Raw genomic sequence first — 27071 nt, 5'->3', positions numbered from 1 at the left:
TTTTTTTTTTTTTTTTTTTTTACCTTTTCTAAACTGTTACCCAAGGACCTTTTCCATGAACCCTTTGGCTTTTCTGACATCTGTTCTAACCTACACTCTTCTCTCGTTTTTAAGAGTTCTTACTGTATATCCCAGTAGTACTTTGTCTAAAATTTACTCATTCTCAGATTTCCCCAACTAAAATGTAAACTCCGTGGCTTAAGGGATTAGGCCCCCAGACTCTCAGATATCCTGTGGCAGATGGATGTGGAACACAGGATAGTAGGAGAAAAACATTCAGGTTTTTATCACCATGGCAAAATAGGAAGATTAGAATTGAGTCCTGGGTTCTGGTCCCAGCTTAGCTATTAATGGGAACAGGGCCTGTGGGAGGTGGGCACCAACTATATTATAATCTCTATATTCTTCTTCTGGCTTTAGAATTCTGTGGTTCTAGGGACATGTAATTGGTGAGATGAGGAGAGAAAAGAGACTATAAATTAATTCTAAGGTAGTGAGCCTAGAGAACCAAAAAGATAGATGTGCCCTTGCCAGAACAGTAGGAAAGAGGTGCCAATTTAGCCAAGGATGTTGAAGGGGGATAGTTTAGCGTTTGCCAGTTATTGAGTTTCTTGTGCAGAATGTCCTGTAACCAGTAGTGAGTAGCTGGCTGTGGAGTGATGCTGCTTGAGGAATGGAAAGGAGATTCAAAGTTAGCATACCAAGGGTGCCGTGAGCCTCTGGATGAACTCCAGCTAAAAGGAGGCACGGAGGGGCACTAGCTTTTGAAATGAAATCAAAAAGCTAGGAGCACTTGTGCCTCTAAGTACAGTGTAATATCAGTAGATGAAAAATGTCCAGAAATTTTCAGTCAGCAACGTGAAAACCAAGAAAAAGTTTCATTTATTTGACAGTAAGAATTGATGAACTTGATGGAGAGAGAATTTCAAATTTTAGTGATGAGTTGAGGACAGCCCTAGAGTCAAGGAGGGAATCATAACAAGTCTCCAAAGAGATGTTCAGTGTTTATGATCTGAAAGGAGATTCAAGGGGCAGGGCTGTGGATGGAAATATTACGAAAGCTGGAACCTGAACCTGCGTTGCCTAGCTTGGAGGGCCACTCTCCTTTCACACCAAGTGGGCCTTTCCAGGTTTCTGTGAGCAGGCTTTCATTACTTCAAGAAAAAGAAGTTTAGCCAAGGAAAGTAGTTTGGGGGTAGAAGTTAATCTGTAGAATGAAACACTACTAAAAATTAGGTATTAAAATTTCAAACACCACCTTTTAATTTTTCCTTTTTTAAAAAACACCACTTCACCCACACCAAGCTCAGCATTTGTTACCCAGGAGTACTTGATTGTGCTGGTGTAATCCCAAAGGTAAATAAATGGAAAGAGATAACAGTATCTGTTGTAGTACCATCTGCAGGAAGAACTTTTTAAATTCATTTTTATAAATAATATTATTAATGCTACCACTTGATTTCATATTCAGGTAGTCTATCCTTTAAAGAAGTACTTATCCTTTCCTCATTTCTCCTTAGGTTTTTATAATCCTCATTAGTAAACTTTTTTATCTGGAGTTTGGAGCAGTAATTGGAAGTAATAGGCTGAGGGAAACTGTGGCTGAGGGAAGGGACATGAGTGCCTTTTTTTATTTGGGATAGAGGTGAGACCAGAAAGTACTGTTTATTTTTGTACACTGGGTTCAGATATGATAGTGTGAAGAATAGTTAAAGGCTGATGTTTCGCTATTAAACATTACCAAAATCTATTTCCTCATGGATTTCTGTTAGCAATTTATAAAAGCATTCACATAGACAAACCGGTGACTGTGAATACAGGAAATCATACCAGAGACTATGGCTGATATTTACAATTATAGCTTTTCTTCCAAATGCAGAACTTCATATCAAAGTTATGAAAAGACAAAGCTTATAATAAAACAAACAAAAAAAATTATTCTAAAACTTTTTTCTCCTAGTAAGAATTTTATGAGAAAATTGGCAACTTGTTTGACCATCATCTAAAAACAAATGTCTGGTAAAATGTGAGAAAATGGAAAGCCACAGCTCGGTCTCAAGTACTTTAATTTTATATTTCTAGCATCCTGTTAGAGTGCGAAGTTCCTCCAATTATCTCTTCTCTCTCCCCACCCCTAATAAAAATATGCCAGGATACAAAGCAACAGTATGCTTTTATAAGTGTACAATTGAATTAGTATAGTAATCATTTTTACTAACATGTCACTCTGTTTCAAATACATGATTAACTACACTGCCAACAAATACCTTTTGGTTGTGTGGTTCAGAGAAAATGTAAACAGTAGGATGTTGTTCAGCTAAGGCATCTTAATATAATGCCACCCCAAAATAGTATGAAAAGGGAGTTTCATACACTATGGCACTACCAGTACAAAGATTTAAAAGTTTAAACATTTAGTTCTCTGTCATAGTAATTAAGATTTACCTGTTTGTTTCTCATTTCTTTTAATAGAATTTAATTCCTTTTCGACCTTCAATTCAGTTCCAAGGACTCCAAGGGGTGAGTACTCTTATTGATTTGGAAAGAAAATCTAATATTCTTACATGCTATTAAATTTTTTAAATTTAAAAAATTCACCTGAGCCTCTTGATACCACCAGACATTTATATTTTGTGAATTTTGTGACTGAAAATTTCTGGCATTTTTGATTAAGATGCTTGAATTATCTCTATTTAAAAAATAGTTCAGATGTAGTTACTGATATTGAGTGTGGTCTTTTCCCAAATCATGTATAATTGAGTGTTTGAATCTTTTTATTGAAGTATAGCATACATCATAGTATTGTGTGGATATGTTTTATTTACAACTAAACTCCTATACAGAATTATTGATTTCAAGCAAGTTATGATTGTGATTATTTTTACTAGTACAAAGCTTTGCTGTTTGTGTAGTTTTTTAATTGTATGTATTAGGAAATGAAATGTATAAATAGAAACTGAGTTTTTCTAATGCACAGAAGAAAAGCATTCTATGTCTATTTTTTGCTGCATTTAAAACCATTAATAAATGAGAGCTCCTAATAAAATAGATCTATGAATTTTATGTTTATAATAGAGAAATTTTGCAGGAGTTGTATCAGTATTATTTTTAAATTATTACTATTAATATTTAATATTGAAGAGTAGACGCAATCATTCTATTTTGTTTATTTACTTAAATTAATATGCATGTCTATATTTGTTCTTATATACTGACTGTAGTATGTAAATATGAAAATATCTGTAAGTGGATTTTAGGGCCGTAGAGAAAAGGCAGGTTGAGGGAAAAGTATTATATTCTGGGTTTTTTTGGCAGTTTTTGGCCGGGGCTGGATTTGAATCCACCACCTCCGGCATATGGGGTCGGTGCCCTGCTCCTTTGAGCCACGGGCGCCACCCTATATTCTTTTTATTAAAAAGAGTATTTACCAAATATTCTTAAAGCACCAAATTACACATTCATACCATAATCACTATATTATGCTTATTTTAATATATTTTTAATGTCATATTTAACATTTTAAATTTAAAATACATTAATTTTTAGCATTTTTTCATAACAATGTTTATTTTTAATTATGACTACATAATAGGTGCATTTCCATAATAGTTGCAATTACAGTACATGCAATATTTTGATATAGGAATACAGTGTATAATAATCACACATTTAGAATTATATTCATGATTAGTATAAATCTGCATTCCTGTGAATTTTTGTTTAGTTATGTCACAGTGCACGAATATCAATGTAAAATAAATACAATCTTTCTAAACTGTATAACTTGAAAACATTTCAAGACTGAGGTTAATTACATCATTCAACACGCACTAAGAGTACTTCTAAATGTGTTGTGTAATGCTGACTTGAAGGAGACATTTGTGTAGATGTCAAAGCTTTGCTTCTACATGACAACTTTACAATGAAGTCTTTTTAACCCTCCTCAATAACTGAGTGTTCGTGAATGAGATCCTAATTAGAATAAGTGCTCTTCTGAATTTTGTTGTATAGCTTTTTAGGTAGATGTTAGCACATTCTCATTCTATTTTTAAGGAGTTAGTTCAATTGTTTGTTTAAGGCCTCTGGAGTTTCTCTCCCAATTTTAATGGCACCAATAATATCCAAAAGGATGTTCCAGAGGCAGGGGCTGAGTCTGTGAGCTCTGGAAGGCTGGGTGGGTTTTCACTGCAGTGTTAACTGGGAGGAGGGGGCTGGGGTAAGGTCTGAGCTGTTTCTATCTCACTAGGATTTACAGCATTGTCACCTTGTTTTGCAGCTCCTGCTTCTCTTAATCCTGTCTCCCATTGAGACATCAAGGCCAGGGAAATCCAAGCAAAGGGTATTTTCTTATATGGCACCAAGTTAAACTGAAAGACTGAGTGATGGGGACTAGTGTGTGCAGGTTTCCTGGCTCTCCACTCTGACCCTGTGGTTTTCACTGGACTAGCCACCTCTAGCTAGCCACCACTAGCAGGTCATTCGTCTCTAGGACCTTGGGCTGCCTTTCTGACTTGCGCCTCTTCAAATTGTTGATTGAAGCAAGTCAGGATTGTGGCTGTTTTTCCTGTCTCCAAGAGTCCAAGCTCCCCAGCTCATCTTTGCCTGCTCGACTTGCCCCGGTACAGTTCACCTGCAGACATAATCCAGATATAAATGACTGATAGGGTAAATCTTACTGAGTGTTTGAATTTGAGCAGGGAAGCTTTTTAACCCAAATGAATGGTGATTGGATGAGGGGGAGAGGTGCTTTAGACGGAGATTACTTACTCTGGGTCTGTCTCCTCAACCCCCTACTCTTTTTATTATTCTAATTGGGAACAAAATATCTGGCCTCAGCATTGTTTTAGCGTCCACAGCTGCATTCCATCCGCCCCTCCCCCCTTCCCTCTCGCTCGCTCCCCAGCCCTTTGGGACTTAGTAAAAACAAAGAGTCGTTACAGGGGAGAGAGTGGGTTGGCACAGCCCACAGGGAATACACAGAACCGCAAATGTGAGGGTCTTCTCTACAGTGCTCCTCTGTTTGTTTGTTTTTTTGTTTTTTCCCCCAGAGCCAGGATAATTTAACATTGCCTGTGCTGATTACTTTAAAAACTCTCCAAAGGAGTATGCTTACAGAGTTTTCCTATGTGAAATATATTTAGGACTTTAAATTGAAAGGTTTAAATTTAGATTTACCACAAAAATGGTACCTTTTCTTAATGAGAAATTTTGTCTTTTTACATCAAAGGTGATTGAAAATGTACCTTGACTATCACCACAGTGTCATGCATTGATGTATCTGAAGTGGAACTGATTTCTAAACTCATAATTATCAGAAGCTGAAAAAATCATCCCAAAATACTTTGAGTCTGAATCTCACAATTCTTATCTGAACTCCTACTGTGTTTATCACTAAAGTTTTACCAGGATTATAAATATCTGCACACTAATATATTTGAACAGAAAAGGTAGCTAATAAGATCCACACCTGCTGTGGCATTGAGGTGTTAAAGTTACAACATTCATAGGGTATGCCGTACCCATTTTCCAAAAGTGGCATCACTGTTGTCAAGTGGGCTTTCAAAAACTCAGGATAGTGCTGTCTGTTTATTTTAACCAGTTACTGAAAATGTGGCAGGTGAACAATTTCCAGAGTTGTATATTCTAGTGAATTTTTTTAAACTAAGCTATATTTTTATGCTTGTTGAAAGCGTCTTGTCTGAAGGCACCCAATTGATAGAGGCAGAGCTGTTGCTACAGCCTTGGTCTTTATATCTCTAGGTAAGAATTCTTCTGACTGTACATGCAGCTTTAAAAGAAGAGATGCTGAAAGCAAAGTTCGCTCAGTGTTTTCATGTAATGGCGGTTGTTAATTGTGTAGTTGTCAACCAACGTAATTATCCTAAACAATAAACCATGAACAGGTGCCACCAGTGAGTGTACTAACAGGTTAGTTGATTGGTTCATTGCACGTTCTTTCAGCCCTTACTGGTGCCAAGTACTTAGTTAAGTAGTTAGTGCAAAAAAGATGCAAGGATGGGGCAGCACTTGTGGCTCAAAGGAGTAAGGAGTAAGGCTGCCAGAGGTGGGTTCAAACCCAGACCTGGCCAAAAACTGCAAAAAAAAAAAAAGATGCAAGGATGGCCATGACTTGGGCTTCATTCAGAGAAGTCAGAGTCTGGCAAACACATACAGGCTGATAATACTCAAGAAAGAATAACAGGATTTATCCAAAATCCTCCACTCAGAACTTGTGTACAAACAGGACTATCAGGAATAAGGCTGATATGTGTAGAAGTTATAGTAAATGTGAAATGTTGGCAATAGGTATGCAAAATTCCAAAAGGCCTCGTTAAGAACTATGTGTGCGTGCAAACACATGTGCACAGAAGCATACGTATCTAGTGTATCATAATTGACATAAAATCTGAAACGGTGATGTTTCAACATTAAATAATGGCCAGTCAGCTAGCATATGGTGGCCTTACAGAGTAGACTCACCTATGGCCTCGGGGACTCGTCGGGGCCTGAGAAGCATTGCTCAGGACAGTGAGAAATAATGTTCACTATGTCATGGAATATGAGATTCTAGACCCCAGTATTAACTCAGTAGTTGTTAAAAAAATGTTCTAAACTTTGTTGTAATTTAAATGCTTACTTTCAAACTCAGCAATTCCAGAGGCTTGTGAAAATAGAAGTTATACGTAAATAAATAATTTTTAGAAATAATTTTTAAGGACTAAAAATAGAAATTGTTTTCTATATGTGCCATGCTGTGTCTCCTGTGAAACACTGAGTCACACATACTTCTCCAAGAATGAGCAAGGAGTAGCTAGCCAAACAAGTTCTGAATGTGTGCCTTCCGAAAGGCACAGTGACCTTCTGAAGATTAAATCAGAATTTAACTGGTAACATTAAAGACTTGAATAGTGCCATAAAACTATTGTCTAGTCATTAACTCTAAAAAGCAGAGAGTTGGATTTTTCTTTTTTTAATCTCCATACTTAGCAAACCAAAGATAGTTGTTGATTATTTATTTTACTTTTTGGAATCTGAGGAGAAAGAAGATTGAGTTAAAAAAAAAACAAAAACACAATTATACAGTATTTGAAATTAGTAGACCATTTCAACCCTACTGAAAATGCTTCCCCCAGGGTGCCCTCCCCTCCCCTGCTTAGTCCCTGGGAAGTAAAGATAACTATCAGCTTGAAACAAGCAGCAAAGATAAAAATAAACCCCCAACACTACCATTCCTTCTTGGATGATATATGCCTTCCCTCCGACTTCTCTCCCCTCCCGTTTGCTTTGGCTAGCCCACTGGTTTTGCCAAGGGTTGTGTTTAGTCAGTCTGCTCAGAAGGTTGCTGACTAATAGTTATCCTTATACTCTAGCTCTGAAATGTAATTCATGCTAGAAGGATGTTAAAATTATATCCTTTTGTAATGGCAGTTTTAAATTTTAAAATATTGCAGTGGTTGACACACGTAGATGGCATTTATCTTGAAATACAATTCTGTATCCACATATTAATTTACTAAGGTATTAATAAAATAATAAATTACCCAACTTAAAAAATTGTTAACATATATACAGGGTGCATACATCCATAAAGCTTGTGTGCAATTTAAAATTTTAAATTGTGGATCTTTAAGTCAGACTTTATGGACACCTTGTATACACACACATACACACACTTTTTTAAATCTCATTTTAGGCAGGGAATGGGGCCCTATCATATGAGAAACTCATACTATCACAAACAATAATTAAATCATAGTTGAAAGCTATTCTAAGTTGACCGAGCTCCTGTTCTTGAAGAGCTTAGAATAGTAGAGGGTGGAAGGGAAGTTTTTACTAATGTGGTGCCTGAGGAAGCTGTCTCAAAGTATTTGGGGACCAAGCAGCTCTGTCCTTCAAGCTGCATCACTGGAAAGCCATAATTGGGGCTATAATTTAAATCTGAAACTGCCACAAATACCATAAATTGTATTCTTAGCAGTGAGCTAAGTGTTCTGTCTTCATTTAGCAGATCTTCATGAATACATGTTTACCGCAGTAAACTCTGTGTAGACCAGATAAATACAACCCTGAACCAGCTCATTCCTAACTGCCATCATCTATTTGTCAATAAAATCCACCCCCAGTAGCTTTGCTATTTTGCTTCCCACCAAAAACTGAAACTTGTGAAATCAAGTAATCTGTATTGCAGACAATATCACTTTAATAGCACTTACTTATTATTTAGGCTTGGAAAATATTAGTCTTTTACCATTCTGTAAGAGTTTGTGCTCCTTATATCTTAACCATCCCTCAAATTTTAACTGTGAGCAGTATTGAAATATCTGTTGACCTCTTACTATGTGCAAGACTCTGTCTTAGCATGTAAGATGATTTTATAAAAGCTCTTATAAAATGTCAAAATTTAAAGCAGGAAAAAATAAAAACCTTAGTAGAGTATATCCAAGCCCCAGATCTTATTTCAAACAATATTTAATAACAATGGCAACAAAAAGAAAACCTTTGTCACTGATTCCAAGGGGTGTGGTGTGTGTGTTTTATTCTTTTTAACTTTTAAGGTCTTTGAACTTGGAATACATCTCATCAGTAACATGCATCATGCCATGGTTTGTCAGTATTTTATGTTACAGAATGATACATAAAACCATGAATTGTCTCACATTTGCTGGCATCATAGATTGCCACAGACTATAACAAAACAGTAGAAATATTTAGAGAGTTCCTATTTGCCTTAATAAGAGCTTACCTAAATAGAATCTTTTCAGAAGTTTTTTTTCCTGACCCTATCCTTAACTAGCTTCCTTTCTATTATTATTATTATTTTTTTTTTTTGAGACAGAGCCTCAGCCTGTCACCCTGGGTAGGGTGCTGTGGCATCATAGCTCACAGCAACCTCCAATTCTTGGGCTAAAGCGATTCTCCTGCCTCCACCTCCCAAGTAGCTGAGACTAGAAGTGCCTGCCTCAATGCCTGGCTATTTTTAGAGACAGGATCTCGCTCCTGCTCAGGCTGGTCTCCAACCAGTGAGCTCAGGCAATCCACCCACTTCAGCCTCCCAGTGTAGTAGGATTACAGGCATCAGCCACTGTGCCCAGCTTGCAGTGCTTCTTATCTGTAAAATCTCCCTGGAGATCGGTAGTAAGGTCTGGAAATCTGGACTTCTAGAAATTTTCCTCCCGGTTTTCTTACAATAAGTCAATTCACTCTCATCAGAATGTGGTGAGAATGTAAATATCAGCATGCTGATGCATACTTCCTCCTCACAGAAAGGCAACTTTCATCAGTATCCGAGGGAGACCTCTGACCTCTGTAATGGGAGAAAACTACTTCAGTAAGTGCAAGTGCCCAGATTACAATTGAGATAGGTTCTTTAAGTTGGATTTATTATGTAAGTTGGAATAGGTACACTTACCTATTACTTGCAATATCCTCTGTTTTCGTGAGTCCAATGTCAGGTGGATGTTTGTAACTTGGGGACTGCCTGTATGAATGGCTTTCTTAACACATTTATAGACACTTCACAGTAAAACAAAAACCACTTTACCCACATGTAGGTGTGCACATTCACACAGATGAAATAAAAGTTCCACAATACAGGATTCACTCTCAGTTAATTACGTTTACTCTGATTATTTTCTATTATCTCATTTAAAAAGAATCCTGGTTACAATCCACTAAATAAATGTCATGAATTTCCAGTGGGTCATAATCTGTGGCTTAAAAAATAGTTCAGGAGATTATCATCTATTTAAAAAATTATAGCCAGGGAGTCAGGTGGTCAGATTTGCCTTTTAACGTACTTCTCCATTAGCTGTCCTGACCTCGTTCTTTCTTATAAATGGGAAGGATGGAGAGAGCAGAGTCAAAGTTGCCTCTGTTCATTCCTTGATCGTTTGGTTGGATGGAGAGGCCGTTGTTCAAATCTGAGACAGGTGAAAGAGGAGGTTAAGGCAGAAGTCACAGGGTGTACTTGGGTCCAGAACATGCTGTATGTGTGGTGTTCAGGTAACACTCCAAGCTTCATTCTATCAAGATGGAACTGTCCAGGAGGGATTAGCATTGGATATTTGAAACAAAAGGATTTTTTCAAGAAGCATCTCCAAAGATTTCATTGGGTTAAATTATACCCAAAGTCCCGTACTAAGAAGATAGAAAAAGTAGATTTTACATAGGGAATTATGGTATGGAGCTATAAAGACTACTAGTTCACTTTTTTTTTTTTTAGAGACAGTATTTCACTTTGTTACCCTCAGTAGAGTGCTATGGTGTCACAGCTCACAGCAACCGCCAGCTCCTGGGCTTAGGCAATTCTCTTGCCTCAGCCTCCAGAATGGCTGGGACTACAGGCAACCACCACAGCACCTGGCTATTTTTTTTGTTCTTGTTATTGCAGTTTGGCTGGGGCCAGGTTCAAACCCACCACCCTCAGTATATGGGGCCAACGCCCTACCTACTGAGCCATGGGTGCTGCCACTAGTTTACATTTGAATACTTAAATTATGAGTGCTGTTACTTTTAATTACTGACATTGTGAAATTTAAGTCCTTTTACCAAATTTTGCTCAGGCTTATTAATGACAATAGCAGGAGATAGAGATGGACTCAGTGGAAGAGTCTAAACAATGGAAAGCACTGACTTATAATTACACAGCATGGCGACGATTGTCCTAAGCAGACAGAAGGCTACATATGATATGAAACGGTTTGTATAAAATGTAATAAGAGACAAAATTGAATAAATATATTGTGTAGGTTTAAATATACGATAAAATTATTAAAAACCAAAAAAAAGGAATGATAATCATGTAAGTTACATAGTGTTACCTCTGGGAGGGAAAGGAGAGGGACAGGTAGGGAAACGTTTCTGCTGACGTTTTAGTTCTTCACTGGTGAGTTTACAGGTGTTCATTATATTATCAAGTTTCATAACTATCAAGCTGTATTTGTTTTATAGCAACAAATATCACCTAACTTCTCATTATTAACTTTGAAGATAGTTTGTCATCTTTAGGAGTTAAATGAGAAAAACCAGAACGTGTTTATTCAATAAATGCCAAAAAGGCATTTTTTATCTTTATTTCCTAATTGTTCTATAAACATAAAAGAAATTTTGGAGATATAAGTTTAAATATGATAAAAGCCATGGAGAAAAGCTGCATGAAAAAGGTTTAGAAACAGGTTGACAAGGAGAAAAGAGACGTTATCTGTAGGTGGACACCAGCTAAATATCCTGCTAGTGGACTACTTGATAGAGCTGCTTTGTCATTTATCGTGGAGAAAGTTTTCTCCCTGCCTGTAATCTCTCACCAGTGGACAGAAGGTGTATGGGCAGAGATGCTGGCGTTATCAAGGGTGTGGGAGGAGAGGCCATTTTCCTTTCTGAGTTAATACTGGGCATTTTGAAGCAGTGGTATTGTGAAATGTCCTGGGAAAAAGGTAACACCTGAAGAAGGACAGATTAGGGGAATGAAAAGTAACAGTTTGCTGAATTTTTAAAATTGAGGTTCTTAGGGGTTAGGGTGATAAAACTTGGAATGCAATAGAGAACTGAGTAGAGGAGAACCAAATCAGGCCCACATCAGAAGGTTGGCACCTAAAGGAGTTGTAGGAAAAGGGCGGCCTTGAATAATATTTAGCCTAGAGCTTAATAATCACTCAGTAAATTATGCCAAGGTTATTTTACTTTAGAGTGAGAATATAAGGCATAGCCATATTCAGGAAGGTAGCAAAATTTTACTAACAAACGCTGTTTTTTTCTTAGGACTAATCTGAATGCTTTTCCGTTTTCTCTTAATGTAGTCATATTGCTAATTCACTGAAGTTAGTCTTCAATATGAAAGGAAGGTATTTTGAGCTTCTTCCATTCCACTGACCCAGTGAGATAATGATGACTTATATTTCCACAGCTGTTTGAAACTTCTGTGTTAGACTATAAAGGAAAACTTTATGCTAGGGACACTTGGTGTTTTGTTTTTTTGGCTTTTAAGGATGATAATATTCTCTTCCTTTTTTAGAGAATGTAAAGAAAGGATAGTTATGAATCTAGGATTAATTTTGGATAAAGTCTTTTATTTCACAATTTCTGATTTGGTTAAAAAAAAAAAAAAAGTATTGCCTAACCTTTTAAAAATAGTTGAGGTGATGAATCAGGAAGGGCAGATGTCATAGTGATAACCTAAAATCTAATTATTATATTTTACAGAGCCATTATTGCTTCTGATTGAAAAGCAAAGGGCATGAACATTTTGGAATTGTACAAAGTACACATAAGAGTAAAGATGAATAATAAAAGTGGCCCTAACTGTACAAAACAGTTTTGCTGGATTTCTTTAGTGCTTTCTCTTGCTTACACACACACATTCTGAAAATTATGGTCTTAGGCCACGTGCAGGGGGTGGCGTGGTTCATACCTGTAATCCTAGCACTCTGGGAGGCAGAAGCAGGTGAATCACTTGAGCTCAGAAGTTCAAGATCAATCTAAGCAAGCGTGAAATCCATTCTCTACTAAAAATACAAAAATTAGCCAGATGTTGTGGCCGGTGCCTGTAGTTCCAACTGCTCAGGAGGCTGAGGCAGGAGGGGCTTGAGCCCAGGAGTTTCAGATTCTTGTGAGCTATGATGTCATAGCACTCTACCCAGGGCAACAGAGTGAGACTCTGTCTCAGGAAAAAAAAAAACTATTGTCTCTGTATTTACTGATTTTTTTTTTTAATTTAGCACATATCTTGAGCATTTTCCTTTTACTGAGTAGTAAAAGTTACTTTTAAATAGCTGCTTAATGTTTCTTTTTACGGCTAACATTATCATTTATTTAGCCATGCTCCTATATGTGTACAGTTTCTTTTTCTTCCCCCCTTACCAGGTTGTGATTTGAACGTATAATTTCTATATAACAATGGTATGATGAGCATCCTTGTATGTTAGCCATTATTTTTGTCTTTATTTCTCTGGATAGATCCCTAGATGTGGCATTTACTAGGTGAGAACACAAAGTTTCAGTAACTGTTGCCAAATCACTCTACCTACCCCACCCCCACCCCCCCCCAAAAGCTGCCGCTTCCTGTTTCCACAGCTGTTTGAAAGTGCCTGTCATGAGGTGGGGCCCTGGCAAATGTTAAATGCACAGGTTTTTTTAAATTTCAGATTTATTTGATAATATTTAAAACATGTTTGCTTGGTAATATCTGGCATGAATAAAATATGGCAATGTTTTAAGACATCATGAAGTATTATCCTGTATTATTTACTTTCTCCATCTGGTATTGCTAGAGGGAAAGGTTTTGAGTTTTTCTCTTTTTTTTTTTTCTTCTTCTTTTTTTTTTTTAGAGACAGAGTCTCACTTTATCACCCTCAGTAGAGTGCTGTAGCATCACAGCTCACAGAAACCTCCAACTTCTGGGCTTAGGCAATTCTCCTGCCTCAGCCTCCCATGTAGCTGGGACTACAGGCGCCTGCCAGAACGCCCAGCTAGTTTTTTGTTGCAGTTTAGCTGGGGCCAGGTTTGAACCCACCACCCTTGGTATATGGGGCTGGTGCCCTACCCAGTGAGCCACAGGTACCACCCAAGTTTTTCTTTTCTTTATATTTGTGTTTCTTCCAATGTAGTGGATAGAGTTTTTATTTTAGTAGTTCATGGATTCTCTTAGACAATATTACTCTATCTTGCTAACTATTTAAAATAATTATACTATATGTAACTTTTTATATGTTGTATGTTGCTATTTTGACATTTAGCTTTACCACTGTTTGGAGTCCTACTAATTTAGGTAGGACTCACCTTTAAATGCCTGTCTTCTTTAAAAGAACATTATAAACTTCTAATGAAGTCTAGTGATTTGGATCTGTTTTTTATGAGGCAATACAGTGAGTCATTGACAAGGGGGTAAAACGTTTTACTACCTCATAGTTTCATTGTCTTAGAGGAACCCTGTAGTGTTCGGTTCTACCTCCTATCAGAATTAAATAAGTCCAAAAGATAAGCAAAAGTTTTGTGATATGTATTATTCAATACAGGAATTGCCTTAACTGTCCGTATGTTAACCATTGCCTTTTTTTGTCTTGCCAAAGTGTAATTTTCTCTATGTGAAGAGATGGGTTTGATGGCTTTGCCAATAGCTCAACCATAGCATTCTTAGAAATCTTTTCATGTCTTTTTTATAATTGTAGATCATTTGATCTAAGATACTTGATAGGCCCCTATATTCATATCAGACATGCCAGGTCTCTTAGAAATCAGAACTATAGTTTCTGATCTTACCTCTTGATATATTGTACATATCAATAGTTTTATATATGTGAAATCAAAATTAGTTTTACTTCCTTGATAATTCTAAAGGAAATTAACAAGTGAATTTGATTTATGAAAACTGAGTAGAAATAAATTTTATGGAAAAGACCAGATCCTACCTTAGAAATGTATTTTCAGAGTAGATATTTGGAAAGAAATGTATAATAATTAAAATACCATAGGCTTTACTTATTTTTAGGGCTACCTATAGTTTTGATGACAAAGAAAAAAGAACCCAAACTTTAAAATATTTGTATTTATGAAGATTGAATGTTTAAAAGTCACAATGTTGTAGTTCTCATGAGAACCTTTAATTCTATTTCTTGTTTCTTTGTTGTGCTGTAGCTAGTGTCTAGGACTCTGGGGATCGAGATCTAAAGACAGAGCAATTGGGAGGCAGTGTTTGCTGCCCTTCTAGAAGAGCGGCTGACATTTCTAATTTTTCAGCCTTGCATGGATACTTCTGGTGGCTGATTCGTACTTGGACATGACCTCTCTGAACTTTGAGTATGGGACAGTTAGAAATATTGTCCTTTTCATTGTTTCTTTATTTATTTTCCAGATAGCTTCTTTGGCTTCCATTTATACTAACACTTAAGCTTTTACATAGAAGGCTATAGCCCCTTTTATAAATAACAAGAATTCGGAATGAGTATAGTCAACTTTTGATAATCCACAGGATGCTTGTTACCAGATTTGACCATTTGAAATTTGATCTAAAAGTTAAACACATCATTATGCTAGGGAAGGTATGTGTGTTCTTAATCAAACGGGTCAGATCAGAGCGGGAACTCCCCAATCTTGTGTTCGTATCACCAGAGCAAACATTTTTTGGCACATACTGTGTGCAGGCATTGTGCCAAGCAGCTTAGGTGCATTATCTCTCACCTCACAGCAGTCATATGAAGTGGGCAATACCATTATCTACATTTTATAGGTGAGGGATTACTGAAGTTGAATTACTTGCTCGAGGTAACACAGATGGTAGATTCTAGAGCCAGAGTTGGAAACTGGGGAGTTTGTTCTAGAGCCTGTGATCTAGCACCCTAGATATGGTCTGTTGGGGTGCTCCCTTTTTAACTACATGTAAAGATAAGTTCTGGGTGGGCACCGTGGCTCACACCTGTAATCCCAGCACTCTGGGAGGCCAAGATAGGAGGATTGCTTGAGCTCAGAAGTTCAAGTCCAACATAAGCAAGAGCAGGATCATATCTCTACCAAAAATAGAAAATCTAGCCAGGTATCATGGCAGGCATCTGTAGTCCCAGCTACTCAGGAGGCTGAAGCAGGACGATTGCCTGAGCCCAAGAGTTTGAGGTTGCTATGAGCTCTGATGCCATAGCACACTACATAGAGCAACAGGGTGAGATTCTGTCTCAAAAACAACACACAACAACAAAAAGATCTCACTTTTTTCTTAAACCATTAAAGGAGACACAACTTAGTACTATAAATACAAACAGATCCAGTACTAAATAAAGAAAGCATTTTAAAAAGGAAAAAGAAGACAGGACACCATTTCCTACCTTTGATATTACTGCAAAGGCACTAATTCCCATCAAAAAGTGGCAAGTAAAGGTGCATATTTTTTATACCATTCTAATTATTATTTAATATATAACTAATTAATAAATAAAATTATATTCCTTGAATATTGTGTGTCTTCATGCTATTTCTCCTTCCTTAGTATAGACCGCGGTTTGGGCCTTCGGTCCCTGGGAGCTTCTCTGATTTCTCTGATGTCACAGTCACTGCCTCAGCAGCCCCAGGCTCTCATCATCCCTTTCCTCAGCTGACACTTAATTGTAATACATGGTGGGTTTCCCTAGAAGATTTATTTTGAAAAAAAGCATTCTGTAGCTTTACCAAAAACAGAGACAAAATTCTTAGAAACAATTGGTGTCTAAAAAAAACCCAGCATTAAGAGCTAAATAGATTTCCAAATCCACATGAAAATATTCTTCAGATTTAAGTATTGTTTATTTTATTGAACTTAAAATTTTCATGATGGCATTGATTAGATTAGGGTGAAACTATGTGTTTTGCAAAATCTAGGACCACTCTTCAAAACTTCTGCTAATCTTGAGAACTCAATATTTATCAAGTACCAGATTTGCACAACTGCTGCTGGCTGCCAGGCACAAATTCTAGGCCCAGTCACATTTGCCAGCAGCTCCTCCTAGCATCATGCAAAAAGCTCTTTCCTGAAAGCTCTAGGCATACAGAGGAAGAGAAGATTGGCAATGAATTGGACACTGTCATTCATGTTTGAGATTTTTTTTTTCCTAGTAGGGTTCACATTTGGGCTTTGTTTCTGAGAACTAATATTTTAAAAGAAAATTCTACTTCCTACTTGATCAAGAAAATTAACTAAATTTAGAATTATTTAGTGTGGTTTCCCTGACTTCTTTAAAATCAAAGTGGCTTTCAAGAAGTTGGGTCTTATTTTCAAATGGAATTTGGTAAGGTCAGGATATTCTGTGAATATTTTTTAAAAGATGAAGATACTCTTAAAGAAGAAAAATATATAATACAAACTTAAGTCCCACAAACTGAGTAAGCCACTTGGCCTGGGTTTGGGGGCTAAACATAGCATAAGAGAGGCCAGAAACTTTCTCATCCTAATGTTTGTACCACACAGCAGGCAGATGTTCTCCTCCCCCCCCCCCACCTTTCATTTTGTTATTTATTTTTGCCTGCTCTGGGGAGGCCTGGTTCTCCAAAGACTCTTAGGTGATCTATTTCAAATGCATTTATAATTTTTCAGTATTCCTGGCATAAGGCACATTCAGAGTGAGTGAATCTAATCTAGTTCTAAGTTTTTTCTACATAAATCCAAGAAATTATTAGGTAGCTATTCAACTGTGTTCCAGGTAAATATAAAGTGAGCAAGACCACAGTCCTTGCCCCCAAAGAACTCAGTCTGGTGGGAGAGAAAGACACACAAACAAGTACTTACTGTCCAGTGGAGTGAAGGCAGCAATAGAGGTGAGCCCTACAGGAGAGGGGACTGTGGGGTCCAGAAGAGGGTCTTCTAAAGTCACCTCCCTGGGGAAGCAAAGTCTTCCTGAGGGAGGGACTCTTGAGCTGAGTCTTTAGGATGAATTATCATGCACTAAGACAAGACGTGGAGATGCAGAGTAGTTGTTGTGGCACAAGTTTGCTGCTGGAACATAAAATAGAAGGAGGAGAACGAGTTCCCGTAAATTAGTTTAGTAACAAGAGTGCTGATCTGTTGAAGGAACATTTTAAGGAGCTTAGACCTAATCCTGATCAGCAGTAGGGAGTCATCAAGAATAAATGACCCTGGAACTGACATGGTCAGATTGGCATGTTATAAGAATAGCTTGGGGGGTGCCCATAGCTCGGTGGTTAGGGCGCTGGCCACATGCCCTAGGGCTGGTGGGTTTAAACCTGGCCTGGGCCTGCTAAACAAACAAACAAAAAATAATAATAATCAGACGTTGTGATGAGGGCCTATATCCCTAGCTACTAGGGAGGCTGAGGCAAAAGAATTGCTTATGCCCAAGAGTTTCAGGTTGCTGTGAGCTGTGACACCACAGCGCTCTCCCAAGGGTGACAAAGTGAGACTCTGTCTCAATTTAAAAAAAAAAAATAGTTTTGGTAAAAACTGAATGATTAGGGAGGATGGGATTGAGAAGGGACCAAAAGTAGGGGCTGAAAATCAAGTTATTCAAGCAAGAGGTAAGTTTGAGCCAAAGGATAGCATAAAGATGAGATTATACATTTAATAAATGATTTAAGAGAGAAGTTGAGGGGAATTGGGGTAGTGTGAGAGGGGCCTTGGATGCCAGGCAACTAAATGGTGGTGGTTTCTTAACTAGGAGGTAGAGGGTAATTTAGTTTTTATCATTGATTCTAAGGTGTATACCTAAATTTTAGAAGGGATAGGGTAATAAAAATAAAAGTTTATAAAGAGTTGATGAACTCAATAGGAGGTTTTAGTTTTTGCAACCAAAGAACTTGTGGCTTAGTCCAGCTATGGCACAATTACATGGTAATCGACCTGCTTAGATTCTCTTCATGACTCTCTCACTTTCCTTCCCAAAGCCACTTTTGCATCTGGCCCAATTTTGGTTGATTTTTAGACACGACTCCCTTGCTCTCTCACGCTCCTTAGTCTGTACCCGTTTTCCTTGATGCAGCACCTCTACTATTTGCTGTTTCCATCTTTCCCTTTCATTAACTGCCATCCCCCTTTTGTTCCCTGGAAATGCCCAGCCACTAGCCAACTGACAGCCAGCCACCTGGTTTCTTTTAAATAATTTTTAGCTGGGAAGCTGCAAAATGAGTCATAAGAAAACTCGCTTTGAAATCCCTTTTTAGCTGGTGAAACCAACATTGGTCAGTGGTACAGTATTTAAAAATAAGAAGTACACATAGCTGGTTAATGACCTCAGTTACCTTAAGGCACTCACATCACATGCAAGGTAGTTTATATACTTGTATGTATGTCTATAGGCAATACGTGCACACATACATTCAGATGATTCCTCTCTTCAGGAAAGGCACCTTGAAGTCATCCTCAATTTCTGTTTCATTCCTCATACTCAGTATGTCTAAGAATCCTGCTGCCTGTACCTGAAAAGTGTAACCACAATCCATCCATCTCGCCCTATCTCCTGGCCTAGGCACCGTCAACTGTTCCTTCATTTCTGTATGTGTGTGTGGCAGTGGCAGGGATCACTGTCAGATTCATTAACACGGGTATGTCATAGAAGCCTAAACTGTGCCTGGCACAGTAGTACTCAGTTAATGTTTGTGGAATAAATGAATTAAATGAATGAATCAGTTAGTCAGTGTCACTTTACCAGTCACATCAACATTTGGAAGTCTGGTTCCATATTAATAGAGAAGCCATATGGAGAGAGCCACAAATTAGCCAAGGTGCTTTTTTTTTAGTTTCAGTTACATAGCAACTGAGTATATGGGTGTCTGTGATTTTTTAAAATTAGTACTTCCATCAGTTTTACTGCTTAGACTTGTAATTTCAATTATAATTAGTTTTAAAATGTTGCCATCAATGTTGTTTTCTCCAAAATAGTTATATATTTAAGAGAATACATTAGCTATGAGAATGCAATTCTCAGGAATGATTTTTCTAATAAGACTCTATCCTACGGAAGTCACAGTAAATTGGAAAGCTCAGTATGGACTGCTCTACTCTTTAATTGAGAACTATTTAGGAAATTGTAATCCTAGATCTAGAGGAGCTCTATGAAGAATACTAGGGGAAACTATTCTACTTCTCTTTCTTCCTTGTTACACATCTTGCAAAAGGGGAAGCACATAAGCCAGCAGTTCTCAACCTGTGGGGCACGATGCCCATTGGGGTCGAACGACGCTTTCACAGGTGTCGCCTAAGCCCACCCTGCATATCAGATATTTACATTACAATTCATATCAGTAGCAAAATTACAGTTATAAAGTAGCAATGAAAATAATTTTATGCTTGGGGGTCACGACAACATGAGGAACTGTATTAAAGGGTCGCAGCATTAGGAAGATTGAGAACCACTGACGTATGGAAACAAATGGACTTAGTTTGTCCTGAATTATTTATGTTAATTGCTATATGACCTGAATTTTCATGATAACTGCCAATGTTTCTCTTTGTGCTTGAAAAAATTAACATTTGTGCTTCTCCTCAATAAAATATCTATCATATGGAAAATTCAGGTGTTTCTAGTATTGGTGGGACCCTCTCCACCCCCTGCCCTTCTCTGTCAGTAGGAATATTTAGCTCTTACAGATTCTTCTAATAACTACATTTTTCTGTTGCCAGTGAAGTCTATCCTCCCCTTCATACCCCTCCATGGCCCGAGCATTGGTCTGCACATCTGGGCTGATCTGAGAGGATTTTTTTTGACCACCCTCCCTAAACCCATAATGCTGGGCCTAAAGTCATAACGGCAGCTCTAGTTTGAAAAACAGCACTTGTGGCTTTCAGGGTGAGGTTTCTGTTTTCTGTTCTGATTCTAGATTATTCTTCCCCTAAACTATGGAACCTGAATAGTACATGCAAATATATTTCTAGAAAAATGTATTTGCATATATTTTCTGTATTGTTAGGAAATCACAGAATCGTGAATCTGGAAAGAATTTGAGAACGACAGAGGACTCTAATGTTTAAGTGTTTACAGCAAATTTTCTCCATATGTAAGCTAAGAATATACAGCTTAGATGTAATCAAATAATAGATATATTAGTCAAATAACATTAAGAGACAAGCTGACCTCCTAGAATATTGGAGGGAAGAAAGAGGTAGGTTCTGAGGTCATACAAATTGGAGAGCTATTCCGTTTAACCTGGCACGTCCTGAATTTATACTCTCGTTCCCCTAAGGAAACTTTTCAGCATGCTTTGGAAATGCTAGTGGAAAAAAAGCAAACATTTCAGTTCTAGACCTGGCTCAGGCATTAATCAACATTTTCATTTATTCAACAAGTATGTATTGAGTGACACTTTGTGCTATGTACCATTTGAAGTGCTGGTAATATATTCGGGGGACATAGCTGACAAAAACCTCTGTCTTTACAGAGTCTATATTTTAGTGGAGAGAGAAAAACCATCAACATAGTAAGTAAAGTATTACAAGGTAACATGTGTCTTAGACAGCTGTGGAGCAGGCAAGTGGGTGGGGATACAAGAATTGGAATTTTAAATAAGGCTGTGACCTTGAACAAATCACTGAGTCTCTTTGTCCCTAATCTATAAAATGAAGAAATTAAACTAGATGATCTTGGCTCCCTGAGCCTTGTGGGTCCACTTAAGAGAAGAAATTGTCATATCAAACCATGATTCAAACTGGCTCTTACTGAGCATTCACAAGTCACCTTAGCAGGCGAAGTTGGGTATTAATGCTCACAGAATGGAGAGCTCTGTAAGTTAAATCATCTGTTAAAACTTGCAAAAGAACAAAGTCTTTAGTGATTCTATTTTTAATCTAGTATAGACCTCAGTGCAATATTGAGTAGAAAGTATTTGACTTAAGGGTAGGGAACCTCCACAGTAAAGGCACACACAGCTTTTAAGCAGATATTACGTGCTCAGGGGAGAGTGCTGTAGCCGTGTACACATTGTGCTCCTGCCCTAGATCCTTATGTAAATAGGAGGGTTGGGACTTTATGTTGAAATGACCTTTCAGACAGTATTCCATTGCCACTTGCCTGCTCTTGTATCTCAGAATAATTAGAAACTTTGACTTATACATCTTGGTATACAGTGTTTATGTTAATTATAAATGTCTGAAAGTTTCCTGAAACTTTTTCTTTGTAGCTTTTTATCAAAGACAGACTGGGGTTGGGAAGGAGGGTTGTGGATTGCGGTCCCTAAACCTTTGATTTTCAGTCTTTCATTTTTGGAATGAAAATTAAAATCTGCTTTTCCAGTTGCTGAGACATGGTGGTGTATTTTTATATCCTTCATCTTTAGTAAGAAACTGCTTAGAGTCAAAGTCTGTATTAAAAGAATATTTTATTCATAAAGCATTAGTTAAAAATTCAAAATCATGAGTCTGAATCCCTAAATAAAAAGTTATCCTCCCTGACCTGCAGGATAAGCTTCAGATGCTGTATTTTAAATCCCCTTCTATCTTATAAGGGGAAGTTCTTCCAAGATTGTTTCTAAATCAGGCCTCAGAATTTTTTCCCAAGGTGGTTAGCCCAGTCCTTTGAGGTCAGCCATAGGCATGCCAGTAGCAACCAGTACATTTTTACCTCTCCCTCCTAGTTCATAAACTTGGAGTCTAGTTTTTAAGAAAATGCTTCAAAACCATTTTGAAAGAAAGGATCGACTATCTAGGTCAGCTGCGGAATAGGTTCTTGTGTGTCAAAGAGGGACGGTGAGAATCCACAGGCTTCTCAGAAACTCTGATGCTGTGAAGTGGTTCTAGAGTAGCCCAGGTTTCAGACGCACCCTTGCTATGGCCTACAGCAATCCCACAGGCTCTGTCCACTCTGAGATCTCGAGGTTTAGTTTTGAAAGACTCCCTCTCCCCTGCACATGCACCAAACCTAACTGTGACTTTATATGCCTATTTCATTTTTAAGAACATGCTTGGATATTGATACTAATAAACTTTGTATCTAATTTGTACCATCCTTAGGAAATTAGATATAAACCATGTAATTTAAGCTTTAAAAAATGTTTTTTAATTTTTTTTTTTTTTCGAGACAGTGTCTTACTATGTCATCCTCAGAAGAGTGCCATGATGTCAGCTCACAGCAACCTCAAACTCTTTTTGGGCTTAAGCGATTCCCTTGCCTCAGCCTCCCAAATAGCTGGGACTACAGGCACCTGCCACAGCCCCCGGCTATTTTTTTGATTGTAGTTGTCATTGTTGATTAGCAGGCCCGGGCTGGATTCAAATCCACCAGCTCCAGTGTATGTGGCTGGCACCCTAGCCACTGAACTACAGGTGCCAAGCCCGAAATTTTAAATTTGTAAATATATAAAAATTGTTGGGCAACATCTTGCTTTCACAAAGCCTGACATTAGGTCAGAACATACCCTCCATGTGCTGCTACTCTGAAAACCACTGAGAAAAGGCAATGTAGAAATTCAGATTGCTGGCCGGGCGCTGTGGCAGGCGCCTGTAGTCCCAGCTACTTGGGAGGTTGGGGCAGGAGACTCGCTTGAGCCCAGGAGTTGGAGGTTGCTGTGAGCGTGATGCCATGGCACTCTACCCAGGGGGGGATAGCTTGAGGCTCCGTCTCAAAAAAAAAAAAAGAAACTCAGATTGCCTGGGTTCCATGTCCCCTCATTCCCTACCTTCTGTTTCCACCTCAGCTCCACAGCTGGAAAAATCACCACGCTGTGCATCCAGAGTCACCCCTAAGTCCCAGCATGAGCACCATTTGCAGACGCCTGGCCCAGCCCCATCGGCACAATGCTTGCATACACTCACCCATTTACTATTTTGAATTTGTTTATCTTTTTAAGACTTCTTTATTAAAAAATGATACCAGGAGGATGTGTTCCAAAAAAGTATATTTTTATAACTCACATTAAGCCTTTTGTTTATTTGTTGGCTTTGGGATACTTAGGAGAATTTGCAGAAGTTAATCTGCAGTGGGAACTTAATCTTCACATTCTCTCTGTAGCTAAATATGCTTTAAATATGGCCCATGTTTACTTATTTGCGTTACAGTTTTTTCTAATTAAAAGTTATAAAACTAAAATACATATTTCAAATAAGTAAAATGGCTTCTTTCATTTGAAATAAGATGGATACTTATATTTAGTTCTTATATTTATATATCTTAGTTCTAACTCAAAATTTCTTAGCCTTAGCCCTGCTGACATTCGGGAAGGGTGAGTCTCTGTAGTGGGAGCTGTTCTGTGCACTGTAGGGCATTTGGCGGTATCTCTGGCCTCCCTAGATGCCAGTAGCATCTTCCCAGACCAAATGTCTCCTGGGGGCACAGTCTCCACTCATTGAGAACCACTATTCCAATGTAGGTGTAATACGAGCTTTAGAATATTTCAGTGGGTACATAACATGGGTTATATATGATTTTTTTTAACTTCATATCTATTTTACCTTATTCTTTTCTAGTTGTGATCATATGTGTATTTTTTAAATCTACGCTTTTTTTTCCTACTCAAGAGACTTAAGAATATAGCCTGGGTGTAGTGGCTCATGCCTATAATCCTAGCGCTTTGGGAGACCAAAGAAGGAGGAAAGCCTGAGGCCAGGAGTTCAAGAGTAACCTGAATAATGTAGCAATACCCCATTTCTATAAAAGGAAGAAAAATTAACTGGGCATGTCTGGTTCATGCCTGCAGTCTCAGCTCCTCAAGAAGCTAAGGCAGGTGGATCACTTGAGCTCAGGAGTTTGAGGTTGCTGTGAGCTATGATGATGCCACTGCACTCAAGCCTGGGCAACAGAGTGAGACTGTCTCAAAAAAAAAAAAAAAAAAAGTCATAGAAGTCTTCTGTGTCCACCATTAGGCCAGACCATAATCCTTTAAGGAATGTACATAGTAATTAATTTACACAAGATATTTTTGTTACTGGACTATCCCAATTTAAACTAGACTTTAATTGCATATGTGTGTTTTCAAAAATAAAGTGAAAAAAATGTATAGAATGATAATTCTTTTTTTTCACTGTAAAGCATAAATTGTTAACTTAGAAATTTAGAGGTTTGGCCAATTGGCCAGTTTGATAGATGAGAAAGAAAGCAAATCTCCATTTAAGTAATCATACAGGGTTATCAAGAGTCTTCCCATAACACTTTGTTTTAGTAGAAGACATCTGAGCTAGGTGACTCCAGTTAACAATTTTCAGTGAATACTGAACATTTGCAGAATTTGAGTATGGACATTAGATACTCTTGAGAAGTAGGAAAGAGCTATATGAGTCTAGTTTGGCTTTTTTTTAATGTAATTTAGAATCTCCCACAGGAAGGCTATTTCATCCTTTAATGGTAAAGTACTTCCTTTTTCCCAAACTAAGCTGCACAGGAAGGAAAACTTCAGACCTAAACCGAAGCCAGAGACTGAAATGGAGATGAAACTTCAACCACTATAAAAATCTCCCCTTGGGCGGCGCCTGTGGCTCAATGGTGTAGGGCGCTGCTCCATATACCAGAGGTGGTGGGTTCAAACCCGGCCCCAGCCAAAAACTTCAAAAAAAAAAAAAAAAAAACAGAGTAAAAAGCACCCCAACCAGGTTCTGCAGATGTAGACACAGGATTAGTGGGAGATGGATGGAAGTTAAGTGAGTCATGGCTGGGGAGTGGATTTTATTCAGGTGTCCACACCTTTCTTACCTATCTGTATTGCATATCCCTTCCCTGTCAGCAGAATCCTGTTCTCAGAAAAATAGGAGCAGACATCAGTGAGAGCTGTCACAGCAGCGTGTAGCTGGACGTGTGTTCTTCTGTCTCTCATGGGAGCACTCCCTGTGTTCTGTCTCATGGGAGCACTCCCTGTGTTCTTCTGTCTCTCATGGGAACACTCCTTTGGCTCCGGTTCTCCCCCACTGCTGCAGGATCACGAAGTTGCGAGTGTGTGCACCTACTGGGCGTTCAGCTTGCATGACCAGTGAGACAGACCTACCTAGAGAGTCAATTAAGACTTGTTCTTAATTGACAAAATCACTGCGGTTTAGTACTGGGGAAAAATTGGGGAACTAAAGAGTAACTTTAGAGCCCCCACAGGTATTATTTATAGAGTAGATAATAAATGCAGAAAATGTTACTACAGGAATTGAGACTAAAATAAGGGGTTAAAGGTAACTTAAATTCAGAGGTGATGGAGACTTAATGGAGTATTATCCAATACTTAGTATTTTTGATGAAACTTGACGTTTCAAGTTCTCCTGGAGTCTTCTGAATTTCCTTGGAAAAGACATTTTTCTTCAGTTTCTTTTTTCTTCTCCTTGTTCACTCATTCCTTCAACAAATATTTATTACATGCCTACTATGTGCCAGATACTACAAATGGTCTTCCTGCTTAAGTTTTTTTTCTTTTACTTTCTTCTGGGAGTAGGAGAGAAGGAAGAGTTGGAAATCGGTGACCCCAGTTATTTTCTTTCTTTTTTTTTTTTTTATTAAGTCATTTATACATCATCATGAATACATTTATGCCATTATGGGATTCAACGTGTTGATTATTTGTACAAACTGGAGTGCTTACATCCTACTAATCAACATAGCCTTCACCTCATTTACCCAATTACAGCATTAAGACATTTGTGTTCTACACCTGATAGATCCAACTTGTACTTGCAATACGCTCCATAGGTGTGGCCCCCTACTAACCTTCCATTGACCCACCCTCCCTTCCCCTCTGCCTCCCCTTTTCTCCTGCATCCTAGGCTATAGTTGTGTTTCATTTTCATATGCTAACAAATTGGTGAGTGTGTGTGAGCATTCACACATGACCATGCATACATACTTAGCAGCTAACTTGCTCTGGGTGGTTTTTTTCTAATAATGGAAAGCTCACATTTTATCACAGCAGCCCCTGCAGACCCAAGGGAAGAAAGGTTTCAGGTGCTAGGAAGGGTGGTTGGATGGAAAGACAGAAGATTTCAGTTGTTCACAAGCTTTTATTGGGCTCTGGCCATATGCCAGGAAATGTGGCTGATGCAGGCCTCAGCCCTCTCCAGCAACGCTGTCCCTTCACTCACGGGGCTTCCCATCGGGTAGGAAAACTAGACCTGAAGCAAGACCTAGAAAGTTGCACCTACCAGTTCCACAGTGTTGCCTGGGACTCAGCCTGGGAGTGGCCTGCAGAATCGCCTCTGCAGGCTGCTGCCCCTGTTCCCCAGGACAAATGATGGAATTATAGAACAGGGAGAAACACCCCAGCTGCGTTTTTTTTTCTGTCAATGTAATTATGGTATTAACCTTCTGCTGCCGGTTATTCTTTAGAAATACTACTCAAGAAAGCCAGAATCAAAGTGAAATGTGTTTCTATTAAAAGAGCAAAAGATGGGGATATGAACTGTCTCTCAGAGACCACTTAAACATCTAGAAGCCACTCATGAGGTCACATTGGCCAAAGATAAAACTTACATAGGTCAAAGGAGGAAGAGCTTTTTAGTTAATTCACTGATAACTCTTCCTATAAACTATGGTCATTTGCTAGCTTGAAATGAACAGGGTTCCTCTTAGAAATGAATAGAAACTGGCTTGGCGCCTGTGGCTCAACCGGCTAAGGCGCCAGCCACGTACACGTAAGGTGGCGGGTTCGAATCCCCAGCCCAGACCCGCCAAACAACAATGATGGCTGCAACCAAAAAATAGCCGGGC

General features: G+C 38.3%; 1 protein-coding gene across 1 annotated transcript in view; it reads left to right on the top strand.

Annotated features, from left to right (window-relative positions):
* ELL2 (elongation factor for RNA polymerase II 2) overlaps positions 1-27071 on the top strand; it is a 77016-nt gene that overhangs the window by 16149 nt on the left and 33796 nt on the right. Inside the window, exon 2 of the mRNA XM_003785990.3 lies at positions 2473-2520. Coding sequence (XP_003786038.1) covers positions 2473-2520 — 48 coding nt within the window. The remainder of the gene's footprint in view (positions 1-2472; positions 2521-27071) is intronic.

Source organism: Otolemur garnettii, unplaced genomic scaffold (assembly GCF_000181295.1).
Source record: "Otolemur garnettii isolate 467f Iridium unplaced genomic scaffold, OtoGar3 scaffold00017, whole genome shotgun sequence".
Lineage (NCBI taxonomy): Eukaryota > Metazoa > Chordata > Mammalia > Primates > Galagidae > Otolemur > Otolemur garnettii.
This window is presented reverse-complemented; position numbering and strand designations above follow the sequence as displayed.